The sequence below is a fragment of the Balaenoptera musculus genome, chromosome 1, assembly GCF_009873245.2.
Source record: "Balaenoptera musculus isolate JJ_BM4_2016_0621 chromosome 1, mBalMus1.pri.v3, whole genome shotgun sequence".
Lineage (NCBI taxonomy): Eukaryota > Metazoa > Chordata > Mammalia > Artiodactyla > Balaenopteridae > Balaenoptera > Balaenoptera musculus.
In genome coordinates this window covers 173,608,204-173,635,342 of record NC_045785.1, presented here as the reverse complement: position 1 = coordinate 173,635,342, position 27,139 = coordinate 173,608,204, and the positions used below count along the sequence as shown (strand labels likewise).

General features: G+C 34.9%; 1 protein-coding gene across 2 annotated transcripts in view; it reads left to right on the top strand.

Annotated features, from left to right (window-relative positions):
* BRINP3 (BMP/retinoic acid inducible neural specific 3) overlaps positions 1-27,139 on the top strand; it is a 430,978-nt gene that overhangs the window by 208,945 nt on the left and 194,894 nt on the right. For both annotated transcript variants that reach the window (XM_036867990.1, XM_036868000.1), the window contains one exon: positions 22,740-22,930. In XM_036867990.1, coding sequence (XP_036723885.1) covers positions 22,740-22,930 — 191 coding nt within the window. The remainder of the gene's footprint in view (positions 1-22,739; positions 22,931-27,139) is intronic.

Here is a 27,139-nt window from a genome sequence, read left to right as displayed (position 1 = left end):
GTTATTTGTTGTTTTTCCCTTGCTGCTTTTAATATGTTTTCTTTATATTTAATTTTTGACAGTTTGATTAATATGTGTCTTGGCATGTTTCTCCTTGGGTTTATCCTGTATGGGACTCTCTGTGCTTCCTGGACTAGATTAACTATTTCCTTTCCCATATTAGGGAAGTTTTCAACTATAATCTCTTCAAATATTTTCTCAGTCCCTTTCTTTTTCTCTTCTTCTTCTGGGACCCCTATAATTCGAATGTTGGTGCGTTTAATGTTGTCCCAGAGGTCTCTGAGACTGTCCTCAGTTCTTTTCATTCTTTTTTCTTTATCCTGCTCTGCAGTAGTTATTTCCACCATTTTATCTTCCAGATCACTTATCCTTTCTTCTGCCTCAGTTATTCTGCTATTGATCCCATGTAGAGTATTTTTAATTTCATTTATTGTTTTTTTCATCGTTGCTTGGTTCCTCTTTAGTTCTTCTATGTCCTTGTTAAATGTTTCTTGCATTTTGTCGATTCTATTTCCAAGATTTTGGATCATCCTTACTATCATTATTCTGAATTCTTTTTCAGGTAGACTACCTATTTCCTCTTCATTTGTTAGGTCTGGTGTGTTTTGACCCTGCTCCTTCATCTGCTGTGTGTTTTTCTGTCGTCTCATTTTGCTTATCTTACTGTGTTTGGGGTCTCCTTTTCACAGGCTGCAGGTTCGTAGTTCCAGTTGTTTTTAGTATCTGTCCCCAGTGGGTAAGGTTGGTTCAGTGGGTTGTGTAGGCTTCCTGGTGGAGGGGACTATTGCCTGTGTTCTGGTGGATGAGGTTGAATCTTGTCTTTCTGGTGGGCACGTCCACGTCTGGTGGTGTGTTTTGGGGTGTCTGTGGCCTTATGATTTTAGGCAGCCTCCCTGCTAATGGATGGGGCTATGTTCCTGTCTTGCTAGTTGTTTGGCATAGGGTGTCCAGCCCTGTAGCTTGCTGGTCATTGAGTGAAGCTGGTTCTTGATGTTGAGATGGAGATCTCTGAGAGATTTTTGCCGTTTGGTATTACGTGGAGCTGGTAGGTCTCTTGTGGACCAGTGTCCTGAAGTTGGCTCTCCCACCTCAGAGGCACAGCCCTGATGCCTGGCTGGAGCACCAAGAGCCTTTCATCCACACAGCTCAGAATATAAGGGAGAAAAAAATAGAAAGAAAGAAAGAGGATAAAATAAAATAAAATAAAGCTATTATAATAAAAAATAAGGAAAAAAATTATTAAGAGTAAATGTATTCAGAAAAAATTTTTTTTTAATTTTTAAAAATAGATTTATTAATTTTTTATAGTAAAAAATAAGAAAAAAATTTTTAAGAAAAAAATTTATTAAGGAAAAAAATTTTAATTTTTTAAAATAAAAAATATGAAAAAACTTATTAAAAAATTTTTTAATTTCTAAAAATAGAAAATACGGAAAAAATTATTAAGAAAACATATATTAGGAAAAAAAAAATTTTTAAGTAAAAAAAAAAAAAAATGGACGGACCTAACCCTAGGACTAATGGTGAAAGCAAAGCTATACAGACAAAATCTCACCCAGAAGCATACACATATACACTCACAAAAAAAGGAAAAGGGGAAATTAATATATCCTGCTCCTAAAGTCCACCTTTTGAATTTGGGATGATTCGTTGTCTATTCAGGTATTCAACAGATGCAGGCACATCAAGTTGTTTGTGGAGCTTTAATCCGCTGCTTCTGAGGCTGCTGGGAGAGATTTCCCTTTCTCTTCTTTGTTCGTACAGCTCCCAGCGTTCAGCTTTGGATTTGGACCCGCCTCTGCATGTACGTCGCCTGAGGGCGTCCGTTCCCCGCCCAGACAGAACGGGGTTAAAGGAGCAGCTGCTTCGGGGGCTCTGGCTCACTCAGGCCGGGGGAGGGAGCGGTACAGAGGAGGCGGGGCGAGCCTGCGGCGTCAGAGGCGTCGTGACGTTGCAGCAGCCTGAGGCGCACCGTGTGTTCTCCCGGGGAAGTTGTCCCCGGATCACGGGAGCCTGGCAGTGGCGAGCTGCACCGGCTCCCGGGAGGGGCGGTGTGGAGAGTGACCTGTGCTCGCACACAGGCTTCTTGGTGGCGGCAGCAGCAGCCTTAGCGTCTCCTACTAATCTCTGGGGTCCGCGCTGATGGCCACGGCTCGCGCCCGTCTCTGGGGTCTGCGCTGTTAGCCGCGGCTCGCGCCCGCCTCTGGAGTTTGTCTAGGCGGCGCTCTGAATCCCTTCTCCTTGCGCGCCGCGAATCAAAGAGGCAAGAAAAAGTCTCTTGCCTCTTCGGCGGCTGCAGACCTCCTCTCTGGCTCCCTCCCGGCTCGCCGTGGCACGCCAACCCCTTCAGGCTGTGTTCACGCCGCCAACCCCAGTCCTCTCCCTGCGATCCTACCGAAGCCCGCGCCTCAACTCCCAGCCCCGCCCGCCCCGGCGGGTGAGCATACAAGCCTCTCGGGCTGGTGAGCGCTGCTCGGCGCTGAGCCTCTGTGCGGGAATCTCTCCGTTTTTCCCTCTGCGCCCCTGTTGCTGTGGGATCCGCGCTGATAGCCGCGGCTCGCACCCGTCTCTGGATTTCGTTTAGGCAGCGCTCTGAATCCCCTCTCCTTGCGCGCCGCGAAACAAAGAGGCAAGAAAAAGTCTCTTGCCTCTTCGGCAGCTGCAGGCTTTTTCCTGGACTCCCTCCCGGCTAGCACCAAAGCCCGAGCCTCAGCTCCCAGCCCCCGCCCGCCCCGGCGGGTGAGCAGACAAGCCTCTCGGGCTGGTGAGTGCTGGTTGGCGCCGAGCCTCTGTGAGGGAGTCTCTCCGCTTTGCCCTCCGCACCCCTGTGGCTGCGCTCTCCTCCGCGGCTCCGAAGCTTCCCCCCTCTGCCACCCGCAGTCTCTGCCCGCAAAGGGGCTTCCTAGTGCCTGGAAACCTTTCCTCCTTCACGGCTCCCTCCCACTGGCGCAGGTCCCGTCCCTATTCTTTTGTCTCTGTTATTTCTTTTTTCTTTTGCCCTACCCAAGTACGTGGGGATTTTCTTGCCTTTTGGGAGGTCTGACGTCTTCTGCCAGCGTTCAGTGGGTGTTCTGTAGGAGCAGTTCCACGTGTAGATGTATTTCTACTGTATCTGTGGGAAGGAAGGTGATCTCCACGTCTTACTCTTCCGCCATCTTGCCCCTACTCCGAGAGGCCTTTTCTGATCATCCTACCAGCAGCAGTGCCCGTAGACAACCAATATTCTCTACTACTTCATGATCTCACTTTGCATTCTTCATAGTATTTATTATTATGTGAAAATTTTTTATTTTCTTGAAAACAAGAATCTTGCCTGTATTTGTTACCAATTTACTCCCGTAGTGATTGTGGATGGAAAATGTCGCCTGCCATATCAGTAAACAAAGCATGTTGCGGCCATCAAGCCAACAGCCACTGCAGCCGCCTCTGACTGTGCACCCTGAGGGGACTCAGGGTGGAGAAAAGCAGGATAGTGGCCCTAGATAGTTAAGGTGCATATCAGAGGAATGATTTCAGTGAGCCCAGACTCTTGCATCTTCCCATAAATAGAAAAGCGCTAAATTCATTAACTTGAGATGTCCGGTTTTCTTTAATTAACAGCAATCTTTTGATGTTCCACTACCTGCTTTTATTGCAAAACTCCTATATATCCTGGCTCATCCCTTACTTCTTTGGAGTCATCCCTCAGAGCTATCTGAGATGCTGTGTTCTGGGCTGAAGTCCTCCATTTTGTCCACCAAATAAAACTTAATTCTCAACTTTTAGGTTGTGCATTTTTTTCAGTCGACATTATAGTAGTGCTTGGCACACAATAGGTTCTCATTAAATACTTGTTAAATGAAAATAAGTGAAACTACACTTTGCTAGGAGGCTGAGGCTGCCCAGTCCACTAGATAAACATCAAAACTCTGAAATGGACAGAGGATAATTGAGATCTAATTCAGGAAGAAGACTGAATGAGAAAGAAAATCCATGGATCCAAAAAAGGTCAGTTAAACAAATAGATTCAGAATTGGAGAGAATCAGGATGAAAGGGAGAGCAGGAGAGCCAGGCATGGAGAGGGTGGAAAAAGAGAGATCCCTGGATATGCCAAAGAAACAAGTCTGCCACGTACCCCTAAGGAATTAAAGGCAGAAGATGTAGGGCATTCAGGAGGACAGAAAAGGTTAGCTGTGAATAGGCACTCTCTCTCCATTGCTTTCCTCCATAAATGAATAATACTAAAATAATGAGATAAAGAGATCAGACAAGCCTGGTGTTGAATCCTGGCTCCTTTTTTTTTTTTTTAAACCAATTTTGAGACTTTAAAAGCTGTTAAGTAACTTCACTGATTTTTAGGGGTTTTTTTTAGTTGAAAGGGGGAGAGTAACACCTGTGTGACAAGGCCATGGGAAGATTAGTATAAGTGTAGGAAAATGTCCTTGGCATAAACATGCCATGAATTAATGTTACTGCTGTTGTTACTACAGCAGTATGGATAACAAAACAATGACAAAATATCCCCATAATTGTGAAAACTGATTCTTTGTAAGCTGTGTCTATTTGGCTTAGTATTGACAATGATTATTAATGTAATAAAATCTGAAGTAAAATTGACAATTAAATTATTTCTATAACATCTCCTTTTAAAAAGTTCAGTGGTCTTGAAACACATCCTAGGTTTTGTTACCATTGTATCAACAATACAGAGTTCCCAGAAGAATTTCAGAACATGAAATGTATTCTTCAAACAAGAAAGGAAGGAAGGAACAAGGGGGAAGGCAGAAGAGATCAAAAGTACAGATGATTCTCAAGGACATTTTTGTTCCTTAGTAGCAAAATTACAGTGACATTTTGATTTATTTCATTGTTTTCACATTATGAATGCCACATTGTTGTCTTAAGATAGTTTTTGTTTTGCATGCTTTTTGTTTGTTTTTATAAAGGGGGTTGATAAAAACCTTTGTGGTAAATCACTTCTTTGGGTTGATTAATAATGACAATACGCTTTCTCAAAATTGCTTTACTTCAATTATTTAAAAGTCTAGTTCAAGCACTTTCTTCAATGGTGGGGAGGGGGAAAGAATAGAATTGCCACCCTCACTTGCCTTCTAATCTCTGACCATTCTTTGGATTTAGTGTTCCTGGTATTTTCTACTGGAATTCTCTTTTTGTCTTTAAGTGTTACTCATATTTTCCTTCAGGAATCTCTCTGTTGGGTGATGTTAATAATTTAGCTAAAATGCATGAAATTAGTTAAGTAGCTTAAGGATATAAACTGTTTGCAATTAAAATATATACTAGGTTGATTTCAGGCAATTTTTAAATTATTGCTATTGTAATTACACTAAGTCTTTTTTGTTGCTGTAAGTGTATTTTAATTTCATATGTTTTACCTGACTGAACATGAAATTGTATTACTCTATTTCTTAAAAAATTGAGGTTGGTGGTATTTAACTTGAGCAAATTCTCTTTCTCTCTCCTTAATTGACCCAGATTGAGGAACAACTCTAATATTAACACACTGAGGATGTCATGTATAGAAGCAAATATTTTTAACAAAAAGCCAGTTTTTAAAAAATTATTTTCTTATTTTTAATTGAAATATAGTTGATTTACAATGTTGTGTTTATTTCTGCTTTACAGTAAAGTGATTCAGTTATACATATATATATATATACATTTTTATACTCTTTTCCATTACAGTTTATCACAGAATATTGAATATAGTTCCCTGTGCTATGCAGTAGGACCTTGCTGTTTATCCAGTCTATACATACTACTTTGCATCTGAAAAAGCCAGTTATTTTATAGGTAGATGCCTCCTAAGTAACTAGATTTTCAACTAAATTTATACATTTTTCAAAACAAGTTGAGTACAAAATACTCTCTACCAGCATTAAAGTGATGAAAAGGAAATAAATGAAAAATGTCTTTTTGTTCCCAAGAGTTATTTAGTACATCATATTATTGACTTAGACATAAAACTTGGGATAGCATATTTGAAGCCTTTAATGGGATATTTTATGATAGATAAAGCCAGTGATTGAATTATCTTCCTATAGGGAAAAATAAGTTATAAAAAACCTTCAATATATATCACTTTCCCTATTTGTTTCATCTTATAGCTTCCAGACTATTTATCAATATAGTAATTTAGCTTGCTTCTATTTGGGATAATGATATCTAAACTCCATCACTGTTTAAAAATCTAAAATAAGCTACTCAATTTAAAGAATCAATCTTGAAATAGATTGCACTCCTGGGATATATTGATTTCTAGCTATGGAATATATTTCATGACTGTTTTTTTAATGTATTTCATTATAATACAGTATATGACAAACACTGAAATAAAAGTGTATCTTTTGTTTCAGTGAATATAGAAATACAAAAAAAAAAATAAGTGAATGAAAACAAAAAGACCTTAAAATTGTTGGGCTTACTGAGCAGACAGAGGGTGTTTGCTAAAAGTACCAGATCAGGATTTTAGGTCCATAGTAAAGGACAAAGGATTAAGGAAGATGAAAACCAAAAATTCATTTAAAAATTTATAAAAATGTTATAACAAAATATTTATAGTAATTTTAAATGTGACCTCATCTTCACCTCCAGAATTACACAGACTTGTCTAATTAGTCCATAGGCCAAACCCTGAGCCACTCACAGTCACATGAGAATGTGAACACCTCCTGGGTGAGACTTGGCTCTCTAAAGCTTAAGGCAGTGAGAAGCTGACGGAAACAGGTGCTCTGCTCTCTGGACAGCACATCCTATAGAGGAAGAAGAGCGAGAGGCTGGGTTACTCATGCCAGTTCCTTCCCTACACCCAGCCTGTCTGTCAGCTCACTACACCTCTGTGGGCGGAGTCAGGAATGTGGACACAGTGAGGACTTTGGAGGCAGAATAGCTTCCCTCCAAAGTACTCTTTTCCTGATAGAGATTTTTTTTTTTTTTATTGGACCAAAATTCATTCTAGGAGCAACTGGATAATGTATTAAGATTTGTTCATTTACAACTTTAAAGAATATTTTTCATTCTCAGCAACATAAAAACAGTTCCATTTTTACCACTGGTTTTGAATGCATAGTTTTAAAGGCCATAATTAAATTTTAGCAGAAAGAGTTACAATTTTTTTTTTTCACATGCAAGTTTGTTTTTGAAATTTTTTTCTGAAAGTGCTTCTTCTGATCATGTATCTGCGGTTACCATATAGTTCAACTTAAGTATTTTGTCAGGTATTTAATTTGTTAAATATAGAAAAGATTTTCTTCATTGTTGGAGTGAAAAAACTGCCTGATTGTGGTCCAGAGTAAAATTAACTTACTAGGACAATTATTTAAAATAAAAAGTACTACCTCAGTGACTACATAGTATATGACTAAGTATGCCTTCAAGGTAGTTTATTTAGCTCAAAAGTTTTATGATACATATTTTTTGTGTGTATATCTCTCAAAGAAAAAAAAGAGGTAAGCTGGGATATGACAGAATATTAGTTAGTTTTTTTCCCTATATTCTAGCATCCCTGTAAGTATAGGACTCCAAATATCCTTGTTTAATTTCATAAATACTCAATTCTCACTTTTTACTATGTGAATTACATTCTGTATAAAGTATTCACAGATAGTTTTTAATTCTATGTCATGCACCATCTTCTTTCAAAATACATTAACAGCTGTCTTTCTCATTTTCACTTTGTCTCTTCTTAGGAGGTACAAATCCTTTTATTTTAGTTTATCGTAATGTAATTTAAAGAAGTTAATCTGCCAAGATATGTAAATATAATTTATTTCTTAATTAAATATAAATAATTACTTGAAGATACATGGAATGTATGCATTCCATTAGAATGCATATTCTGTTGAAGAAAAAGAACTGAAAAGAAGAAAAGAACAATTTTCTGAAGCTTTATATCCCAGGGAATTATTAAAATAATGGTACTGCCATACTGGTATTAAACCGAATATTTACTCATACTACTTAAGGTTAATTATATCAGTTCATCTCTCTGTCTCTGTCTCTCCTTTCTCTCTTTCACTCTCTCATCTCTATCCCTATCTCTCTTGTTTATCTGGTAAATAAAATGAAAACTTTGAAATTAAAATAATATTGTTAATTCACTTTTAATGGTTTATAAGGCAGCTGTCTACTAAAGTGATTTGAGCCCATTTATAAAAATAATAATAAAGATAACAAAGAAGAAGATTAAATTAAAATTGCTATGTCAGTTGATCTTAATAACTTCCTTGGCAACTAAGTCAAAAGATAAATGCTAAATTTTAGAATTTTGTAAATATGATTATATACTTTCTTGTTCTTTGTAGCACTTTAATAGGACAGGTAAATCACCTGTCCGTTTATTTGACACGTATGTACTGAGTTACCTATAAAAGTGCAAAGATTCACTACCTTCCTTAAAGGAACACACAGGTCACTGATAAAGACAGACATTTAAATTGGTAATAAATTTTACTGTGGTTTAGAGCCTCATTACTTGAGTGTGGTCCATGATCCAACAGCATCAACATCACCTTGGAGCTTGTTAGAAATGCAGAATCTCAGATTCCATTCCTGATTAATGAATCAGAAAGTACATGTTAACAAGATCTCCAGGTGATTTACATGCACATTAAGTTTGAACAGCACTATTTAGAATATCTATATAAATTTAGAGAGTACTTACCTGTCCCAGAAATCTCGCTTCTAAGAATTAATCTTACCAAAATAATAGCAAGAGTCTGTAACTTTACATAACAAAATGTTCATTATAGCATTGTTTGTAAGCAGCTCCAAAATAGAAGTACCTTAATTGTATTTCATTCAGGATGTATTCTGTTCCCTCTATCCTTGGAACTATATATTTCCAGTTACTCTTTTTTCATGTCATTGTTCTATAGAGACTATTGTATCTGGGCAATTTTATTTAGAAATTTCCCAGACTTTTTAGGGGGGATAACTGTTAATCATAAGATCAGTTGCTTTCTTTTGGAATGTTTTGCAAAACATATTATGTTTCTTTGTCAAAGCTGTAGAAGGCTAGCTATTTCCTTCCAAAAATATCTTGCAGATGCCAATTGGTGTTAAGCCAACATGTCTGTTTTTTACTGTCTTTATATATTGGCCTCTGCTCCTTGTTAGAAGCCTATTTTTCTAGAATTTTTTCCCTTCTATATGTTTCTAAAACACTGTTTTTTTCTACAACACTTTGTTAGTGGAAAGATACATGTCAGGATGTATACCTTTTAACACATTAAGCTAGGGAAGGATGATCATTAGTAGTGAGAGTAAAGTAAAACACTGTGAAAAGTGAAATAAAATTTCAAAAGGACAGCGATACTTAAAATATAGTAAAACTTAGGGAATTTTTTAAGGAATAAAAAACACAATGAATAATATGATCTGTTATTACTAACAATAGGATAACATTTTTGAACTAAAATGATACATCAAAAGTAAAACCTACAAACAATTACATTTAAGTTATATTTGCACTGGTTATTCCTGTGCAAAGAATTTCTACTCAAATAGCAGTTTTTGATAAGTAAAACTCACACAAAAGCAAAATAGACATTCACAATAAGATTTTCAAGTATAAGGAAGTTGAATGACCAGAAAGATATTTGCCATAAATGCACCTTTTTTTCCCTGGGTAGAACGGTACACATTACAGGTCAGGATACTAGTCCAAGGGCAGTAGCAATGATAAAATAAAATAAAATACAGCCAACATCCAAGAGTTAGCTTCATTGCAGTTAAAAAAAGCAATAACCTTGAATCTCAGTGCATTACAACTATAATGGTTGTGTCTCCCTAATATTACATGTTTTGACTGTGGATCCCCTGCGATTCTGCTCTGAGTGTTGTTGGCTCATTCTGGGAATAAAGATGAGGAAAGCCCTCTTCAGAACACGCTGTCCTCCTGGCAGAGGGCAAAAGCAAAAAAATTAGTATAACTTTCTGATGCCTCTCAAAACTTGTACTGAATCATGACATAGCTGGTTTGTATGTATTCACTGATCTAAACATTTTTATTTTCGATACCAGGTTAAAGGGCATCACTTGTTCTTTACAATGGACTATAAATACATGTATGCATGTTTGCATCCATGATAGAATTAAAATTGCAAAGAATAATCTGCGGCATCTTCTTGATTTATCCCTAGGATTCTTTTACTCATTCTCTTATCCATTGCTTGGTGTTCTAACATTTTGAAAGTATTACCTCTATCCCCAATAACTATATACATGAGAATGCCAGTTGAGAAAATCCAAGTGGAGAGATAATAGTATGAAAGTTCTTTCATTTCTGTTTGTCATGGACACAACATCAATTACCTGAAAACCAGGACAGAAAAATACATAGTTGTGAGGTCCACAACATATCAAATATATCTACTCCTACCCTATGAACTAATCATAGGATAACATTAAAGTCATGATTTTTTTGTTTTATTGTCCTCTGTTTCTCATCCTCTATGAAAGCATCCTTCAATATGTGCTTTTAATGTCCATAAACTACCACAGCATTTTAGTTGTATAAGGCACAGCTGCATGATTTCTACGTGAAATAATCACATCTTTTTATCTCTACAATCATTAATCCTTTTCACTTTCTAACAGACTCAGAATGTTGAATCACTTCAAAATCATATTTAGTTTTTACAAAATGGGTGGATGTCCTTTGGCACTCATGTCATGCTTATGAGCTACAGCTGGTTTAAAAAATGTGAATGAAAATGACATTTGAACACAAATTTTTAGTTGAATAATATATCTCAGTTTTCAAATCTGAATATTTTTATATTGAGAGAGATTTGCAATTAAAGTTGAGAATGCATTCTTCTTTCTTAAGACGACTATGAAAGTCTCAAAGAAGGTAAAGACCATGAATATCACAAAAGCATGGTAGTTGTGTATAATTTGAAAAACAGATCTCTTGGAGGAAAGAAATAGCCTTATTTTCCATCTAGACTGAATGGCCTTGTCAAAATATCTTAGATAATTAACAATCCATGATTTACAAAACTTGGAACGTGGCATAAGCTAGCTAGCTTACATCACCTAGTTGTCTGGTCTGTTGTAAGTAAGGGTTTAAAACAAAGCATTCATAAGAGAACAATTACGATAATTTAAACTGCAGATTTAAACTGCCTCACATGCTTGACTGCTGTGAAAGCTTTTGCATACATGGAATAATATTCCATTGTGGAGAAGAACCACAAGCAATTTATGAATGGCTTCTCTTTATCTGCTTATTGGAAGGATAACCAACTACTGTCTTTAGTAATCCTATACATCCTGATTAAAAGTTCCACTAGAAAACAATTTTGACTAAGATCAGGTTTCTCTGGTGAAATTTAATATCTATGAAATTCTAACTTATGAAAATTTAAAAGCTCATCATTTCCTGTTAGACTCTAATAAAAAAGGAAAGGAGAGGAAATCAACATTTATTGTACACAGCAAACGTGTTGTGCCAGACTCTAAAGAGGAATTGTATTGTTTAATCTTCTCTAACAGTTGAGAGTGGGATATTGCCTCTGTTTTAGAGATGGGAATGCTAAGGTTATGTGTGACTTTAACAAAGTCCTACGGCCAACAGGTAGCGGGATTGTGGGCTATGAGGATAAGCCCTCATATACACCTGACTCCAAAACTCATGCTTTCCTTTACCTCAATATATCATTAAATTTTATCAAATTAAAAAACAAACAGCAAAATTAGTAATAAAAGTGTATTAAGATTTACAATGATGTTTTTCCATTTGATTTTCCCTGTTGTCTGTAACATATATTTATTCTCAGCATAGAATGCTAAAGATACATTTACCTGTGCCTTACAAGCAAATGTGAGCTCTGTGAAAAACAAAAGAAATATTTCAAAAATCTCCAGTAGATAGAGAATGAAAACTTCAAATATTCATGATGATGTTCACGGGCCATTATTTTCCTACCTTCATCTTTGATTGCTTAAACATATATTAATGTTTGTCTTCTCCTTCATATTCTTATAATGAGAAACACTCTGAAATAGTTAATCTCTAGCTCTTATTTTGTGTCATTTTCCAGTTGTATCATGAGACAATCTAACATTTGTAAAATATTCTTAAATCAAATTAGTTTGAATTTGCTTTTTATTTTTTTTATCCCTTACCCTTATACCACCCCTCCCTTTTCCCCTCTTCCCTCTGGTAACCACTAGCTTGTTCTCTGTATCTGTGAGTTCACTTCTTTTTTGTATTGTTCACTAGTTTGTTGTAGTTTTTAGATTGCACATATAAGTGATATTATACAGTATTTGTCTTTCTCTGTCTGACTTATTTCACTTAGCGTAATAACTTCCAAGTTCATCCATGTGGCTGCAAATGGCAAAGTTTCCTTCATTTTATGGCTGAGTAGAATTCCACTGTGTATATATATCACATCTTCTTTATCCATTCATCCATTGATGGGACACTTAGGTTGCTTCCATATATTTGTAATTGTAAATAATGCTGCTATGAACATTGGAGTGCATGTATCTTTTCCAGTTAGTGTTTTTGGGTTTTTTTGGATATATACCCAGGAGTGGAATTTTGCTGGGTCATACAGTAATTCTATTTTTAGTTTTTTGAAAAGCCTGTTTTCCACAGTGGCTGCACCAGTTTACATTCCCACCGTGAGTGTATGAGAGTTCCCTTTTCTCCATATCCTCATCGATATTTGTTATTTGTGTTCTTTTTGATGATAGCCATTCTTGCAGGTGTGAGGTAATATCTGATGGTGGATTTGATTTGCATTTCCCTGATTACTAGTAATGTTGAGCATCTTCTCATGTGCTTGTTGGCCATCTGCACGTGCTCTTTGGAAAAATGTCTATTCAGGCCTTTTGTCCATTTTTTAATCCAGTTGTTTGTTTTTTTGATCTTGAGTTGTATGAACTGTTTATATATGTTGGATAATAGCCCCTTATTTGTCATATAATTTGCAAATATTTTCTCCCATTTAGTAGTTTGTCTTTTTGTTTTGTCAGTGCTTTCCTTTGCAGTGCAAAAGCTTTTAAATTTAAGTAGGGCTCATTTGTTTATTTTTGCTTTTATTTCCTTTGCTTTAAGAGACAGATCCATAAAAAATGTTGCTACAATTTATGTCAAAGAGTATTCTGCCTATGTTTTCCTCTAGGAATTTTATGGTTTCCAGTGTTGCATTTAGGTCTTTAATCCATTTTTAGTTTATTTTTGTATATGGGGTAAGAAAGTCTTCTAATTTCATTCTTTTACAAGCAGCTGTCTAGTTTTCCCAGTACCACTTATCGAAGACACTGTCTTTTCTCCATTGTGTATTCTTGCTTCCTTTGTCATAGATTAACTGACCATAAGTGAGTGGGTTTATTTCTGGGCTCTCTATACTCTTCCATTGATCTGTGTGTCTTTTTTTATGCCAGTAACATAATGTTTTGATTACTGTACTTTTGTAGTGTAGTCTGAAGTTAGGGAGTGTGATTACTCCAGCTCTGTTCATCTTTCTCAAGATTGTTTTGCTATTTGGGTCTTTTCTGTTTCTATACAAATTTTAAAATTAGTTCTACTTCTGTGAAAAATGCCCTTGGTATTATAATAGGGATTACATTGAATCTGTAAATTGCCTTGGGTAGTATGGTCATTTTAACAATATTAATTTTTCCAATCCATGAACATAGTATATCTTTTCATCTGTTTGTGTCATCTTCAGTTTCTTTCACCAGTGTCATAGTTTTCCAAGTAAAGGTCTTTTACCTCCTCAGGTAGGTTTATTCTTAGGTATTGTGTTCTTTTTGATGTGATGGTAAATGGGACTGTTTTCTTAATTTCCCTTTCTGATAGTTCATTGTTAGTTCATAGAAGTGCAACAGATTTCTGTATCCTGCAACTTTCCTGAATTCATTGATGAGCTCTAGTAATTTTCTGGTAGCTTCTTTAGGATTTTCTATGTATAGTGTCCTGTCATTGGCAAACAGTGACAGTTTTACTTCTTCCTTTCAAATTTGGATTCCTTCTATTCCTTTTCGTTGTCTGATTGCTGTGGCTAGAACTTCCAATACTGTTATATAAAAGGGTCAGGAGTGGGTATCCTTGTCTTGTTCCTGATATTAGAGGAAATGCTTTCATCTTTTCGCCATTGAATATGATGTTTGTTGTGGGTTTGTCATGTATGGCCTTTATTATGTTGAGGTATGTGTTCCCTCTATGCCCATTTTCTGGAGAGTTTTTTTTTTTTTTTAAAGTTGGCATTTCACACGGATGTTTTCTCTTTTTATTTATTTATTTATTTATTTATTTATTTATTTATTTATTTATTTATTTATTTATTTATTTATGGCTGTGTTGGGTCTTCGTTTCTGTGCGAGGGCCTTCTCCAGTTGCGGCAAGCGGGGGCCACTCTTCATCGCGATGCGCGGGCCTCTCACCATCGCGGCCTCTCTTGTTGCGGAGCACAGGCTCCAGATGCGCAGGCTCAGTAATTGTGGCTCACGGGCCCAGTTGCTCCGCGGCATGTGGGATCCTCCCAGACCAGGGCTCGAACCCGTGTCCCCTGCATTGGCAGGCAGATTCTCAACCACTGCGCCACCAGGGAAGCCCCTGGAGAGTTTTTATCATGAATGGATGTTGAATTTTGTCAAAAGCATTTTCTGCGTCTATTGAGGTGATCATATTATGTTTTATTCTTCACTTTGTTAATGTGTTATATCACATTGATTGATATGGGGATATTGAAAAATCCTTGAATCCCTGGGATAAATGTCACTTGATCATGGTTTATGACCCTTTTAATGTATTGTTGGATTCAGTTTGCTAGTATTTTGTTGAAGATTTTTGCATCTCTGTTCATCAGTGATATTGGCCTGTAATTTTCTTTTTTGTGTGTGTGATATTGTTGCCCAGTTTTGGTATCAGGGTGACACTGGCCTCATAGAATGAGTTCAGAAGTGTTCTTTCCTCTGCAGTTTTTTGGAGTAGTTTCAGAAGGATAGGTCTTAACTCTTCTCTAAATGTTTGGTAGAATTCACCTGTGAAGCCATCTGGCCCTGGACTTTTGTTTGTTGGGATGTTTTAATTACTGATTCAATTTCAGTACTGGTAATTGGTCTGTTCTTATTTTCTATTTCTTCCTGGTTCAGTCTTGAGAGATTGTACCTTTCTAAGAATTTGTCCATTTCTTCTGGGTTGTCCATTTAATTGGCCTAGAGTTGTTCATAATAGTCTCATAATCTTTTGTATTCCTGTGGTGTTGGTTGTAATTTCTTTTTCATTTCTGATTTTATTGATTTGGGCCCTCTCCCATATTTTCTTTTCTTTCGTTTTCTTCTTTTTTTTGGCCGTGCCATGCAGCTTGTGGGATCTTAGTTCCCCAACCAGGGACTGAACTCACACCCTCTGCAGTGAAAATCCAGAGTCCTAACCACAAGACCACCAGGAAATTCCATCCCTTTTTTTCTTGATGGGTCTAGCTAAAGGTTTATCAATTTTGTTTACCTTTTCAAAGAAGCAGCTTTTAGTTTCATTGATATTTTCTATTTTTTTTTAGTCTCTATTTCATTTATTTCTGCTCTGATCTTTTTTTATTTCTTTCCTTCTACTAACTTTGGGTTTTATTTATTCTTCTTTTTCTAATTCCTGTAGGTGTAAGATTTAATTTGCTTTTTAAAATTAGCATATGCTATTCTCCCTTTTTGGGTGAGGTAGGACTCAGTAGAGGTCCTATTAAGAAGAATTAATGATATAGCATATTTTACCTGAAGAGTGAAGACATGTAGGGGGATACAGTATTTAATGGACTGTTTTGGGAGATCTTTACTCTCTGTATGTGAATGCAAACTAGGATTAGAGCTAATAAATTTATAAAGAAGGAGATCATTGAAGAAGTAGGACAGTCTTCTGTTCCTCACAAATAAGACAAAATAGCTAAAATTACTAGAAATGCGCAGATATGGAATGAGTTGCTTTATGCAGTTCTAAGGATTTGTGATGAATAAAAAAATGTGTACTAGCAACTTCTGAATTCTAGTCATGTGGTAAGTCCTTTACAGATATTATCTGTTTCATGCTTATAGCCATACTTTGAAGAAGAAATTACTATACTCATGTTATGTAAGAGGAAACAGAATCATAAATTATATATTCAAGATCATTCAATTACTAAGTAGAAGCCAGCATTAGAACCTGAATCTGTTTGGTACCAGTAGTTGGTACACTTACACCTAAACCATAATAATTAATTCTACATTTTTTTTCATACAGAACCTTATAATCCAGTGAAAGAATCCATTATAGTGGTCTAATTATCTCTTCTGCTCTATGACATATAATTAATGTTGGACACCTCTAGTAATGGGAAAATCACTACAATGCAAGAGAGACATAGTGAAGATGATTCTCTTCACGTATTTACATGGCTTTCATGCCTCTCCAGAAGGCAAAAGTAATGTTCAATAATCAGTTGAACCAGTGTTTTGAACTTCATTTGTGTATTGCTGAATTGAAGTAAAGATTAGAGTAAGCGTCCTTCTAAATACAGGAATCTGTAGAAAACATTACGGATGCACTAAGGCTGAGCTTGGATTTAGATGTATTTTACAAATGGAATCATCTGCAACTGTCAAATCATTTAGAATTTTATTTTAGTCATAACATTAAAGTCATGAGTTTACTAATTACTTAAGAAAATTTTATTATAACTAAACATATTTTAATCGTGGGCCAAACGTAAACACTTATGCCATGATATTTTTTTCCAAATGAAATTTTCAGACACACTCAAAGTAGAGAGACTTGTACAGTGAATGCCCATACACCCATATGTAACAATACATACTATATAAAACTGACTACAACTACTAATATTCCTACCTACAAATAGACTACAGAATGAAGTTTTCTGATCCTTTTTACATTTTTTGTCTTCAGAATATATTCCAAAAATGGATTTACATTTAAAGTACTATGTTTGTAAGTCACTTAAAATAATTACTTCTCTAAACAATAAGCATTTAGTAACATTGGCTTCTGTTTTTAATTCTTAGGGATTGATATTTTTTCTATTTGATTTGATTGATTTTTACAATAAATAAAATATTTTAAAAAATCTTTCCAGTGTTTAAAAAACTTTAACAAAGTATATTCAGAGAAGTCTTTCTTCCCAAAGTGTTACCTCCACTCTGTAAATATAGATAAAAGATTTTGGTTAATCCTTCCAGTGTTTTTTTTTTTTTTCCCAAATAAAAAGAAATCCATCCATATATTTGTATCATACACTTTCTTATAAAAAAATAATCCCACTAGTGAAGCATACTTTTATCCACTTTTCTTTGATCGTATTTGTATGCAGAAATAATCCTCACTACTTTCTTGTGGCTGCACAGTATTTTACTCTCTGTATTAACATAGTTTATTCCTATTGATTAGGCATTTGTGTTGTTACACATAATATAAAAAAGCCACAGTGAGAAAACTTTTGCATATTTTAGCAATTGTTTCTTTGGGATAGATTCTTAAAAGTAGGATTGCTGAGTCAATTATTGCTAACTATTGCCAAATTTCTCTCCATAGTTATATCATTTTGCACTCCAGCAGCAACATATCATAGGGCCTGTTTCCTTCTAGTTTGCCAACAGCTTTGACAAAGTTGTCAAATTTTTGAAGTTTGGTAAATTCCATAATAGCTACGTGATATATCAATATATTTTTAATTTGCATTTCTCATACTATGACAGATTGAAAGCCTTTTCAAATTTATATGGGCCATTTTGTCTCTTCTTATCTAAACACTATTTTCCTATTTGTTATGCCCAAACCTTATTTCTCTCTTTCCTTGAGTTTTTGGAGTTTTTGGAATGTTAGAGGTATTAGCCATTTGTCCCTTATGTAAGTTGCAAACATCTCTTCCCAATGCAAAATTTACTTATGGTGATTTTGTGCTAGGAAAAAATAATCTCTTTTTATATGTTCTGATTCCTCTATCTTTTATTTTATTACTTTCAGACATTTAGTGATAGTTAGGAATGCTTTTCCCACTCATGCATTTTCATTCTTTTTTTTTCTAGTTGAGTAGTTTCATCTTATTAAATATTCCTGTCTCCAGTTTGTTTGCAATATCTCCTCATATACAATCATATCCTTTACTTTGCAAATGACTATTCTGATGTCAAAGTGTCATTTATTAGAAGGTTCACCTTTCCCCAATTGAATTAATATTCCATCCTTATCGTGTACTAAATTTTCATATATACTGGGATTTTTTAAAATTTTCCTGTTCGAGTGTTCTGTCTATTCATGCTTCTGTGCTACACTGTCTTAATTATACACATTTTACAATATATATTCATATATAGCAAGGCATCCTCACTGTTGCCTATTTTTTGGAAAGCTTCTGGTGACTTTTCTTTGATTAATTTTTACCTAAAAAATGTATAATTAACATGACTAGTTCAAGGAAACAAACAAAAAATGATGTTTGCATTAAACTTATGCATTAACTTAAGTAAAATTGATATATTTTAATTTAAATATTCCTATTTGAAACAAAGTACCATGCCATTTTCAGTTTACTTTTGTTATTTCAGGGGTGGCATATAATTTTTCATATATGTATTGCATTTTTATTGGTATTTTAAATGGTATATGCTAATCCATTATTACCTCTAACTAAGTATTATTTGTATATTTCAGTTTGTTAAGTTAGTAAAGTTTTTATTATTTTCTGCAGTTACTAAGTTCTGTTACTCTGCATAGTAGTTTGTCCATTGATTTTCTTGAGTTTTCCAGATGAAGAATCATGTTATCTGCAAAAAGAGATAATTTTAAGTGTTTTTAAAAAACTATTACTCTAATTGTATTCTCTTCTATATTTACATTTTAATATATTTAATATCATGTCAAAACGTAGTACCAGTTGTGGGTTTGTTTGTCAGGTTATGATTTTAATGGGAATGACTTCTGGGTTTTCCGATTAAGTAAGACAGTTGGTTTTAGGTTGACAATCACATGTTTTATCCTTTTAAGGAATTTTCCACTGACTCCTAACTTACTGAAAATTACCCAGCAATAGGTATAAATATTCATCAAATGCATTTGAGGCATTAATGGACATCAAGGTTTTTCTTTCTAGATGTGTTAATATACTGAATTATATTAATGATTTCCTAATATCAAATGACCCTTGCCCTCCTAGAATTATTCTTTTTGAGATATACATTTTTAAAACTTACTGTGTGTTACTGTTTACTATTGCTTTATTTATTATTTTGCATCACTAATAATAAGTTGTAATAATGTTTGTTGTTGTTGTTTTGTTGTTGTGTGTGTGATCTTTACCAGATATTTGTGTCAATGTTTTACTCAATTTATAACAACTAATTAAAAGTTTTCCTTCATTTCATGTTCTCTGGAAACATTTTAAGTAAATAGTATCAGATTTTTTGATCTTTGGAGTTTTGTCTGAACTCCCCTGTGAAACCATCTTGGCCTGTTGATTTTTTTTTTTTAAATTTTGTGGAGGTGTTCTGTGACACCTAAACTTATTTGCAAAAGCTTTGCAAAATAATTTTATTTTTAAATAATATGTTTACTTTACTCTGTTATTTTATTATTTAATTTTCTTTCTCTATTAAAAAAGGTAGATTGATGAGTTGGTGTATTTTTCTGTTTTTTTTCTTCCCTTCAAAGGAAGCTGTTTTTCAATTTATTATTCCTACTTTTCTTCTGTTTTTTTTAACTCATTAACACTAGTTTTCTTCCTTTTAGTTCTTTTTAATTTCTAGAAGCTTATTTTTGTCATTTTTTTTAGTTTTAGAGTTATATGGCTATCTCAAATATTTTCATAATCTACATAAAGTACATATTTAATACTGTGAATATTTATTTGAGTACTGCTTTAGCCATGTCCCTTAGATTGTATTATATACTGTTTTCCTCAGGTTTTCTTAGAAAATTTGTCATTTTGCTTTCACGTATGCTATTATTCAAGAATTACATAATAGAAAATTTACCCTTGTGAATTTTTTTAAATTTTTCTATCAATTTTTAATTGTACTATATTGTAGTCAGTAAATGTGTTAAAGAAACAATATTCTGACATTTGTTAAAGAACAGTAAGGCAGACTTCATTCAGGGGGTCTCCTGCATTGGAGTTTTACAGGAGGGGAGAGAGACTGAGCTCAATTTTGAACAGAACCAGGAAAAGTGGGAATTTATTGGCAATGAGCAGAGTAGGCAGATTAGCGGATGGAAAATTACAAAGAGGGTAGGATAATTCTTGCTAAAGAGACCTAACAGGATTCTTGCTGAAAGCAGAGCAGGGTTATCAGATATCACCAGGGAGATGGTAGGGGATGAGGAATTTGGTCAGATGTTAAAGATGATCATAGGTCCAGGGTAGGGGATCCTTGCTAAAGTGACTTGACAGTATTCTTCCTAAAACTGGGCTCTTGAGAACATGCCCAAGAAACAAGCTCATAGGAGCCTGTCTAGCATTTGGTCAAGGAGAAAGTCTTTATCAAATGATATGTTTTTTCAAATTTTTGGAATTTACTAAGGATTTTTTTTAAACAAAATATATGGCCAATTTTTCTAAATGTTCTGTGTACTCTTGAAAAGAGCTTTCATTTCCTCTTTATTAATATAAAGTTTAATATTTACCTGTAAGATCTACCTTATTAAGTAGCTTGTGTAGATCTCTATCATTACATTTTTTACCCCCACTGGGTCTATCTAGGTTTAGGAATTATGTGCTGGAGTCTTATAATACTGGCAGTTTATATTTACTTTAACCTATATCTTCTGTATATTCTGCTTTATGAAAAGTGCTGCAATTAAAGCAGTTTTGCAAGTTTTAGTCTTTAGCACTATTCAGTCTATTTCATTTTCTCATTTAATAAGTTTGTCCTGAAGAGATCATCAACTTTGCTTCCTTTTTTATTTATATTCACCAAGATATCATTATCATTTTGTTTTTAACCTTACTTAAGAAGATAAATATCTTGATCTCATAGTCTGTTCGGGCTGCTATAGCAAAATACCACAGATAAGGTAGCTCATAAACAGCACAGTTCTGGGGGCTGGAAGTCTGAGATTAGAATGCCAGCATGGTTGGGTGAGGGCTCTCTTCCAGGTCACAGATTTTTCCTTGCATCTTCACATGGCAGAAGGGACAAGGAATCTCTTTGGAACCTCCTTTACAAAGGAACTAATTCCATTCTTGAGGGCTCTGCCCTCATGACCCAGACACCTCCCACAGGCCCCATCTCCTAATACCATCATCTTCAAAGGATAGAATTTCAACATATGAATTTTGGGAGACACAAACATTCAGGCCATAGCACTTGCATGTGTTGTCAAGCTCCATTATAAATTCTTAGACTGTCACAACGCTGTTCTTTCTGTCTCATGTACAAGATGTTTGTTTGGGCACATGGGTGGATTTCTCAGATTCAGTGGTCTTTCTGAGAATGTATTCACTCAGATTTCCACACCAGTTCATCCTCTCCTTTAGGGGTAAATAATTGCCGTGGATTTTTTTTTTTCTATAGTATTTGACATATGTATTCCCTTTTTGCTTTCAGATATTCCCACCGAAGGCTGTTTATCATGTACAGGACTTAATGCTGTTGATAACTTGACCCACTCATTCATATTTTTGAGATTTTTTTTTTCCTTCAGCAATTCTAGTTAGTCTGCTTCATTTCCAGCTTGCATATTGATGTCCAAATACAAACTGAGAATGCGACTTTCCGAAATAACATTGTTGACACCTTATTTCTGATACCAATTCACCTGATCTCTTGCAGAGAAGTATGAACTGTCACTTAGAATTGGATGGGCAGTTAGGCTGCGGCACTTTAAAATTGGTATTATTTTTAATTTGGAGAAGAAATGCAAGCTATTCTTCTGCTAGAAAATCTTGTTTGGTCTTTTAGAAAACTGGCTTGACAAATTGTCAGTGGGCATAATGCCACCTAAACAGATGGGTTTCTGAAAGAATGAGAACAAGCTTCTAGTTTGACAATTATATGCTAGATGAATATCTAAGAATCTGGAAGTCTGAGGATGGCAAGTTCTTAATGTTAGACTTGAATGGCATTGACACTTTATTGTCAATATTCAAACATTGAAAATTGCAGCTTAGTTGTAATTTGCTTTAAATTTCACCTTAGAGAATCCGTTGTCAAGTACCTAAAGCTTCTCATGGAGGTTAGTGATTTCCATAGAGCTTATTAACACACAATATTTTAATATTTAATGCCATGTGTAGGAAACCTCTGAATTTAATGCATAAATATTTATATTACTATATATGCATGTATATATTTTCTCTGTGTTTTAAGGGTACAATTGAAAACAGCTAATGTTTTGTAATATGCTTGGTCATGTTTCCATTTACCATGCTGATGTGTAGTAAATGTTGAGTTTGTTTTACATATTTTCCTATCTTAATTTACTTTGAGACCCAATGAGTGTTAGGTAAGCTAAACTGTATGAGAAAGTCAATATAATCTAGAGAACATGTTCTGCAAAAGCTTGCTGTTTAATATTTATGAAATATGTATTCACAACCATCAACATCCCGGGTACTTTTCTAGGTATATGGGAAATCTTTGTGAACAAAAGAAAAGTAAAACTCCCTGCCTGTTTGTTGTTTATCACTCTTTTGTTTCATTATGGCTGTAAGCTAGGCTTCCTCCCCTGCAGGTAGTTGAAAAAATTGATTTGAAGTGGGAAATGGAATAATGTAAAATATTATTAATGCAGGAGAGGAGTCACTCACAATTTTTGTGGACAAGCGGAAGCTGAGCAAACGATCTGAAGGAAGTGATCCCAGCGCCAACAGCTCCTCGGTCACTCTGGAGACGCTACATCAACTAGCTGCTTCCTATTTCATTGACAGGGACAGCACCCTTCGGAGACTTCACCACATTCAAATTGCATCCACTGCCATAAAGGTATGAGTATGTTTACCCTAGAGTTACGTCACACCATTTTGTTCTCTGTCTCTAAAATCCATGTCTATATATGTTCATGTCTCACTGATTTAAACAATTGAGTCCTGAAAAATAATTTAATATGTCCTTTTGCTTTAAGTGTTGCAGTACATTTAAGATGAAATTGTATATATTTTCATGTAATTTTGTTAACTTGATGATTGGGTCAAGGTGTTTCATGTCAGAACATTAATTCAAATACACTTGAGTAGTGTCAGTTTATCCTCGGGTACACAGACTCCCTCACAAAGCGTACATAGATGAAACTTTGTTTTAATAGCACTGATTTATTTTGTAAAACTTCATATTTTATTGTGTGCATTTAAAAACATTATCCTGAGAAGGGGCTCTATTAGGTTCAAAGTGGGTCAGTGACACAAAAATCATTAAGTCTGGTTCAAGGAGTATTCCCCCCCCACCGTGTTTTTAAGGCACAATTGAGAAGTACAAGTATTTGTTTATAAGTTTCTAGAAGTCAAGATATACCATAATCTAGAACTACTGGATAAACTCTGTATGTTCACTAAAATCCTTTGCCTTTGAAGCAACTAAGGTTGACTTTACAAAAACTGAGAGCATGGGAGAATAAGATACCTTTAATTTTCAGAAGAAATGAAGGGAGAGAAAGAGAGAGAGACAGAGACAGAGAGAGAAAGGCAGTGGTTTCCAAAACAGTAGATGTTTTGACATATTTCTCTGGCAGTTTAGATCAGCATGTTATTGTGTTTGGCCAGTGGCCACTGCAAAACTAACAGACCAAAGAGTTGGCACATGTGGTAGTGTGATTCTGGACTAAGTTAATAAGAGCAAAATAAAACATAAAGAGCATTTCCCAGTGTTTCAAATGTAACATTTCATAATTAATGTAAAAAGCACTCATTAAATATATCATTTTATTGCTTTATGAGATTAAAATTAATGTGTGTTGTTTTTTCAGTTAATTGAAAAGTAAGTATGTTGTTATGTTGAGAATGCTAAGAAAAATTAGCCCAAGGTACATCTTTTGTCCAAGACTGTCCCAGAGAGAATAAAAGATGACATGAAAATATTTTTAGCTATATAGAGACACAGATGTAGAGAACAAACATATGGACACCAGGGGGGAAGCGGAGAGGGAGGGTGAGGTGGGATGAACTTGGAGACTGGGATTGACGTACATACACTAATATGTATAAAATAGATAACTATAATAGATAACTATAGTAGATCTATATAATAGATAATAGATAATAAGAACCTGCTGTATAGCACAGGGAACTCCACTTCGCTGTATGGTAGAAACTAACACAACATTGTAAAACAACTATACCCCAAAAAAAAAAAAAAAAAGAAAGAAAATATCTTTAGCTTAAGGGTTACACAAACCATAACTGCCCATCTTCAATACTGCTAGTGGATGAGGTTAAGAAAAAGACTTCTGTAGATATAGATTATACAATTATAGTTAGTCTACTTCTGACTATAGGACTTACATTATATTGACTAATCAAGTGTATAAATAATATTTATGCTGAATAGATAAAAAGGTAGCCAGCATGAACGCAGATGTTGTAGTTAATTTAAAAATATTGTAAGGTAGGATAGTGTTGTAGGTATTTAGCTTGAGGTTGCTGAGAAGAAATAGGCTTTTTCAGAAATCAATTTCAATGATATAAACAGAAACTTAAAGTGTATTTTCTAATAGAAGACATCCTTGTAGTAAGTATGTTTATTATACAGCTATTGATTTTTTTGCTCAGTGCCAAGTAGAATTATACAGTAGACTTTTTGTATCCATACTGATTAAGAAATATTCATTCACAGTTTATGTCAAAACTTAATGGATATTTGTATGTACTCTTTTCTCCCACAAGAGAAGTATGTATCACAAAGACACATGTTTTAATGGTGCAGGCTGTTGTGTACAGGCATTGTTCTTAGACCCTGATGATACAGCTGGGGATGATAAAGCTTCATGTGTGGTAGAAATGAGCCAGCCCCAAAGGAGAAGTGACTTTCATAAAAGAGTGATCTAAAAACAGCTCTGGGGAAGACAAAGGAGTAACCTGGAATGTGGGAGAGTGAACAGCCTCACCGTGAAAGGACTCCAGAAAATGCTGGAGCCCATTAGTCTTGGAAGGGAGTTCTAGAGCACATAATGGAAGTATTTTAAAGTGTGTGTAGTGGGGCTGGGAACGGGAAGGAAAAGTGGAACTTTAGATCAAGGGGAGGAAACAGAGAACAGTATGGGAATGATACAGAGGTGGGTTGTAAAGAGAAGTACACATATCTTGTGCATAACTAAGGGGAAAAAAAACCGAATGAGGTATGTGTGCTGGCAGCAACATGACTAAGAAAATAATCCTGGAAGTACATAGGGCAGGCAAGGGTGAGGTAGTAGGGACTGGGAAAGAGGGGAGGGAGGTCAGACTTTTCAGGATTAAATTTAGGCCTGGATGGAGTTCTCACCTGAGGCAGTTATAGTTTTAAGTGACGAGTGATTATCTGGCCCAGGGTCAGCTGCAGTCTGGGCTACTGTGAAAGCTCCAGGAAAACTGCCCCAGCAGGTCGACATAGTCCTTGAACTTCATGCACGCTTTTATGCTCCTGTGTAATTTCCTGAGGAGAGTATCTTTTATTTTCCTTAGTTATCAAATGTATCCCAACACAGGTAAAAAATGTCTTCCCACAATTATAAGATTTTAATTGCTTAGATGTGAGTTAACAGGGTAAGAGGGACTGAGGGGTGAGGGTATTGGGTGTGTAAATGGAATCCAAGGGCATTCAACTACTGAAATCCTTTATACTTGAATAAATAACTCAATGCAAAGTGCTTCTGTAGATATTTGAAATCAAAAGCTTAACTCCTTTACTAAATCTCTAAAGGTTCAGTGCATTGATTTTATATTATAAAGATTCACACGAAGGGTAGCAAGTCTACAATTTCTTTGATTAGATAAAAACACCTTGGGTTTTTAAGTGCCTTGTAGTGGGCATTTAATTTCTTGGACAAATGTTGTATGAAGATGTCCCTTGATTCACAGAATTTAGGAGACAGAGTTTTGTTAAAAAATAAAGTCAAATAAAATCATTATCCGAAAACAGCAAAAATATAATTAAATCTGCATAAGCATGCCTGCTTTTATCATGCTAATTCTTGCAAAAACACAAAAGAGTTGGACACATAGCGTTAACTGAGCCAGTTTCTAGAAAATGGAATAGAACAAATGGTTGTGTTTAACCTCTTCTAATTATGAATGTAAATGTAGATTGAATTTCATTAACACATCTGTAAACAAAAATGAATGGCTCAAATGCCCATAGAGCGTAATTAACTGCTATACTATTTCATAATGGCATTTATATCAAATATTATTTCTCAATATAATTATTAGTGCAAAAACATGTCAAGTATAATGTCTAGAATTGTCAATTATTTTGAGAAGATTCAATTCAATTGACTCAAGTTATCTAAAAAAATCATACTAACATATTCTTTAGGTTTCTTTTGAAATAATCAAATAAACTTTAATATGTGATTGACAATGATGAGAAAATCAAAATATACATTTCGGGAAAAATCCAATCTATTACCTGATGTGGTATATGGATTTTCAAAAATTTCCTTAATACTTTAAGTTTTAAAAATCAGATTACATGCAGTGAATAAAATTAAAATATTTGTAACTGTTAAAAAATTTAAAAGAGCCAAGTTATTATTTTTCTAAAAGAAAAAATAACATACTGTATTGCTAGCATTTTTCTAATATAGAAAAATTATTTGAAAGATTTTAAAAATTATGGTGTTTAGAATTTTTTCCAACAAATTTAGGAAAAAGCACAAACAATATGATAAAGTTAACTTACAGGTCAGTATTCCAGCTAAAAATCTGTCTCCAAGTGATGTCTTAGTGCTGCATAGTTTACTTAAGGGTGTTGAAGGTGATGTTGAGAAGAGGCTCCACAACTTAGAGCTACATTTCTATTTCTGAAATTATAAAAATACATTAAATTAAAATTTCAAAATCTATTCATAAAATTAGGATATACATTAGAATATTAGAATATTCAATGGAGAAAATACAGTCTCTTTGGCAAGTGGTGCTGGGAAAGCTGGACAGCCGCACGTAAATCAATGAAGTTAGAACACTCCCTCACACCATACACAAAAATAAACTCAAAAGGGCTTAA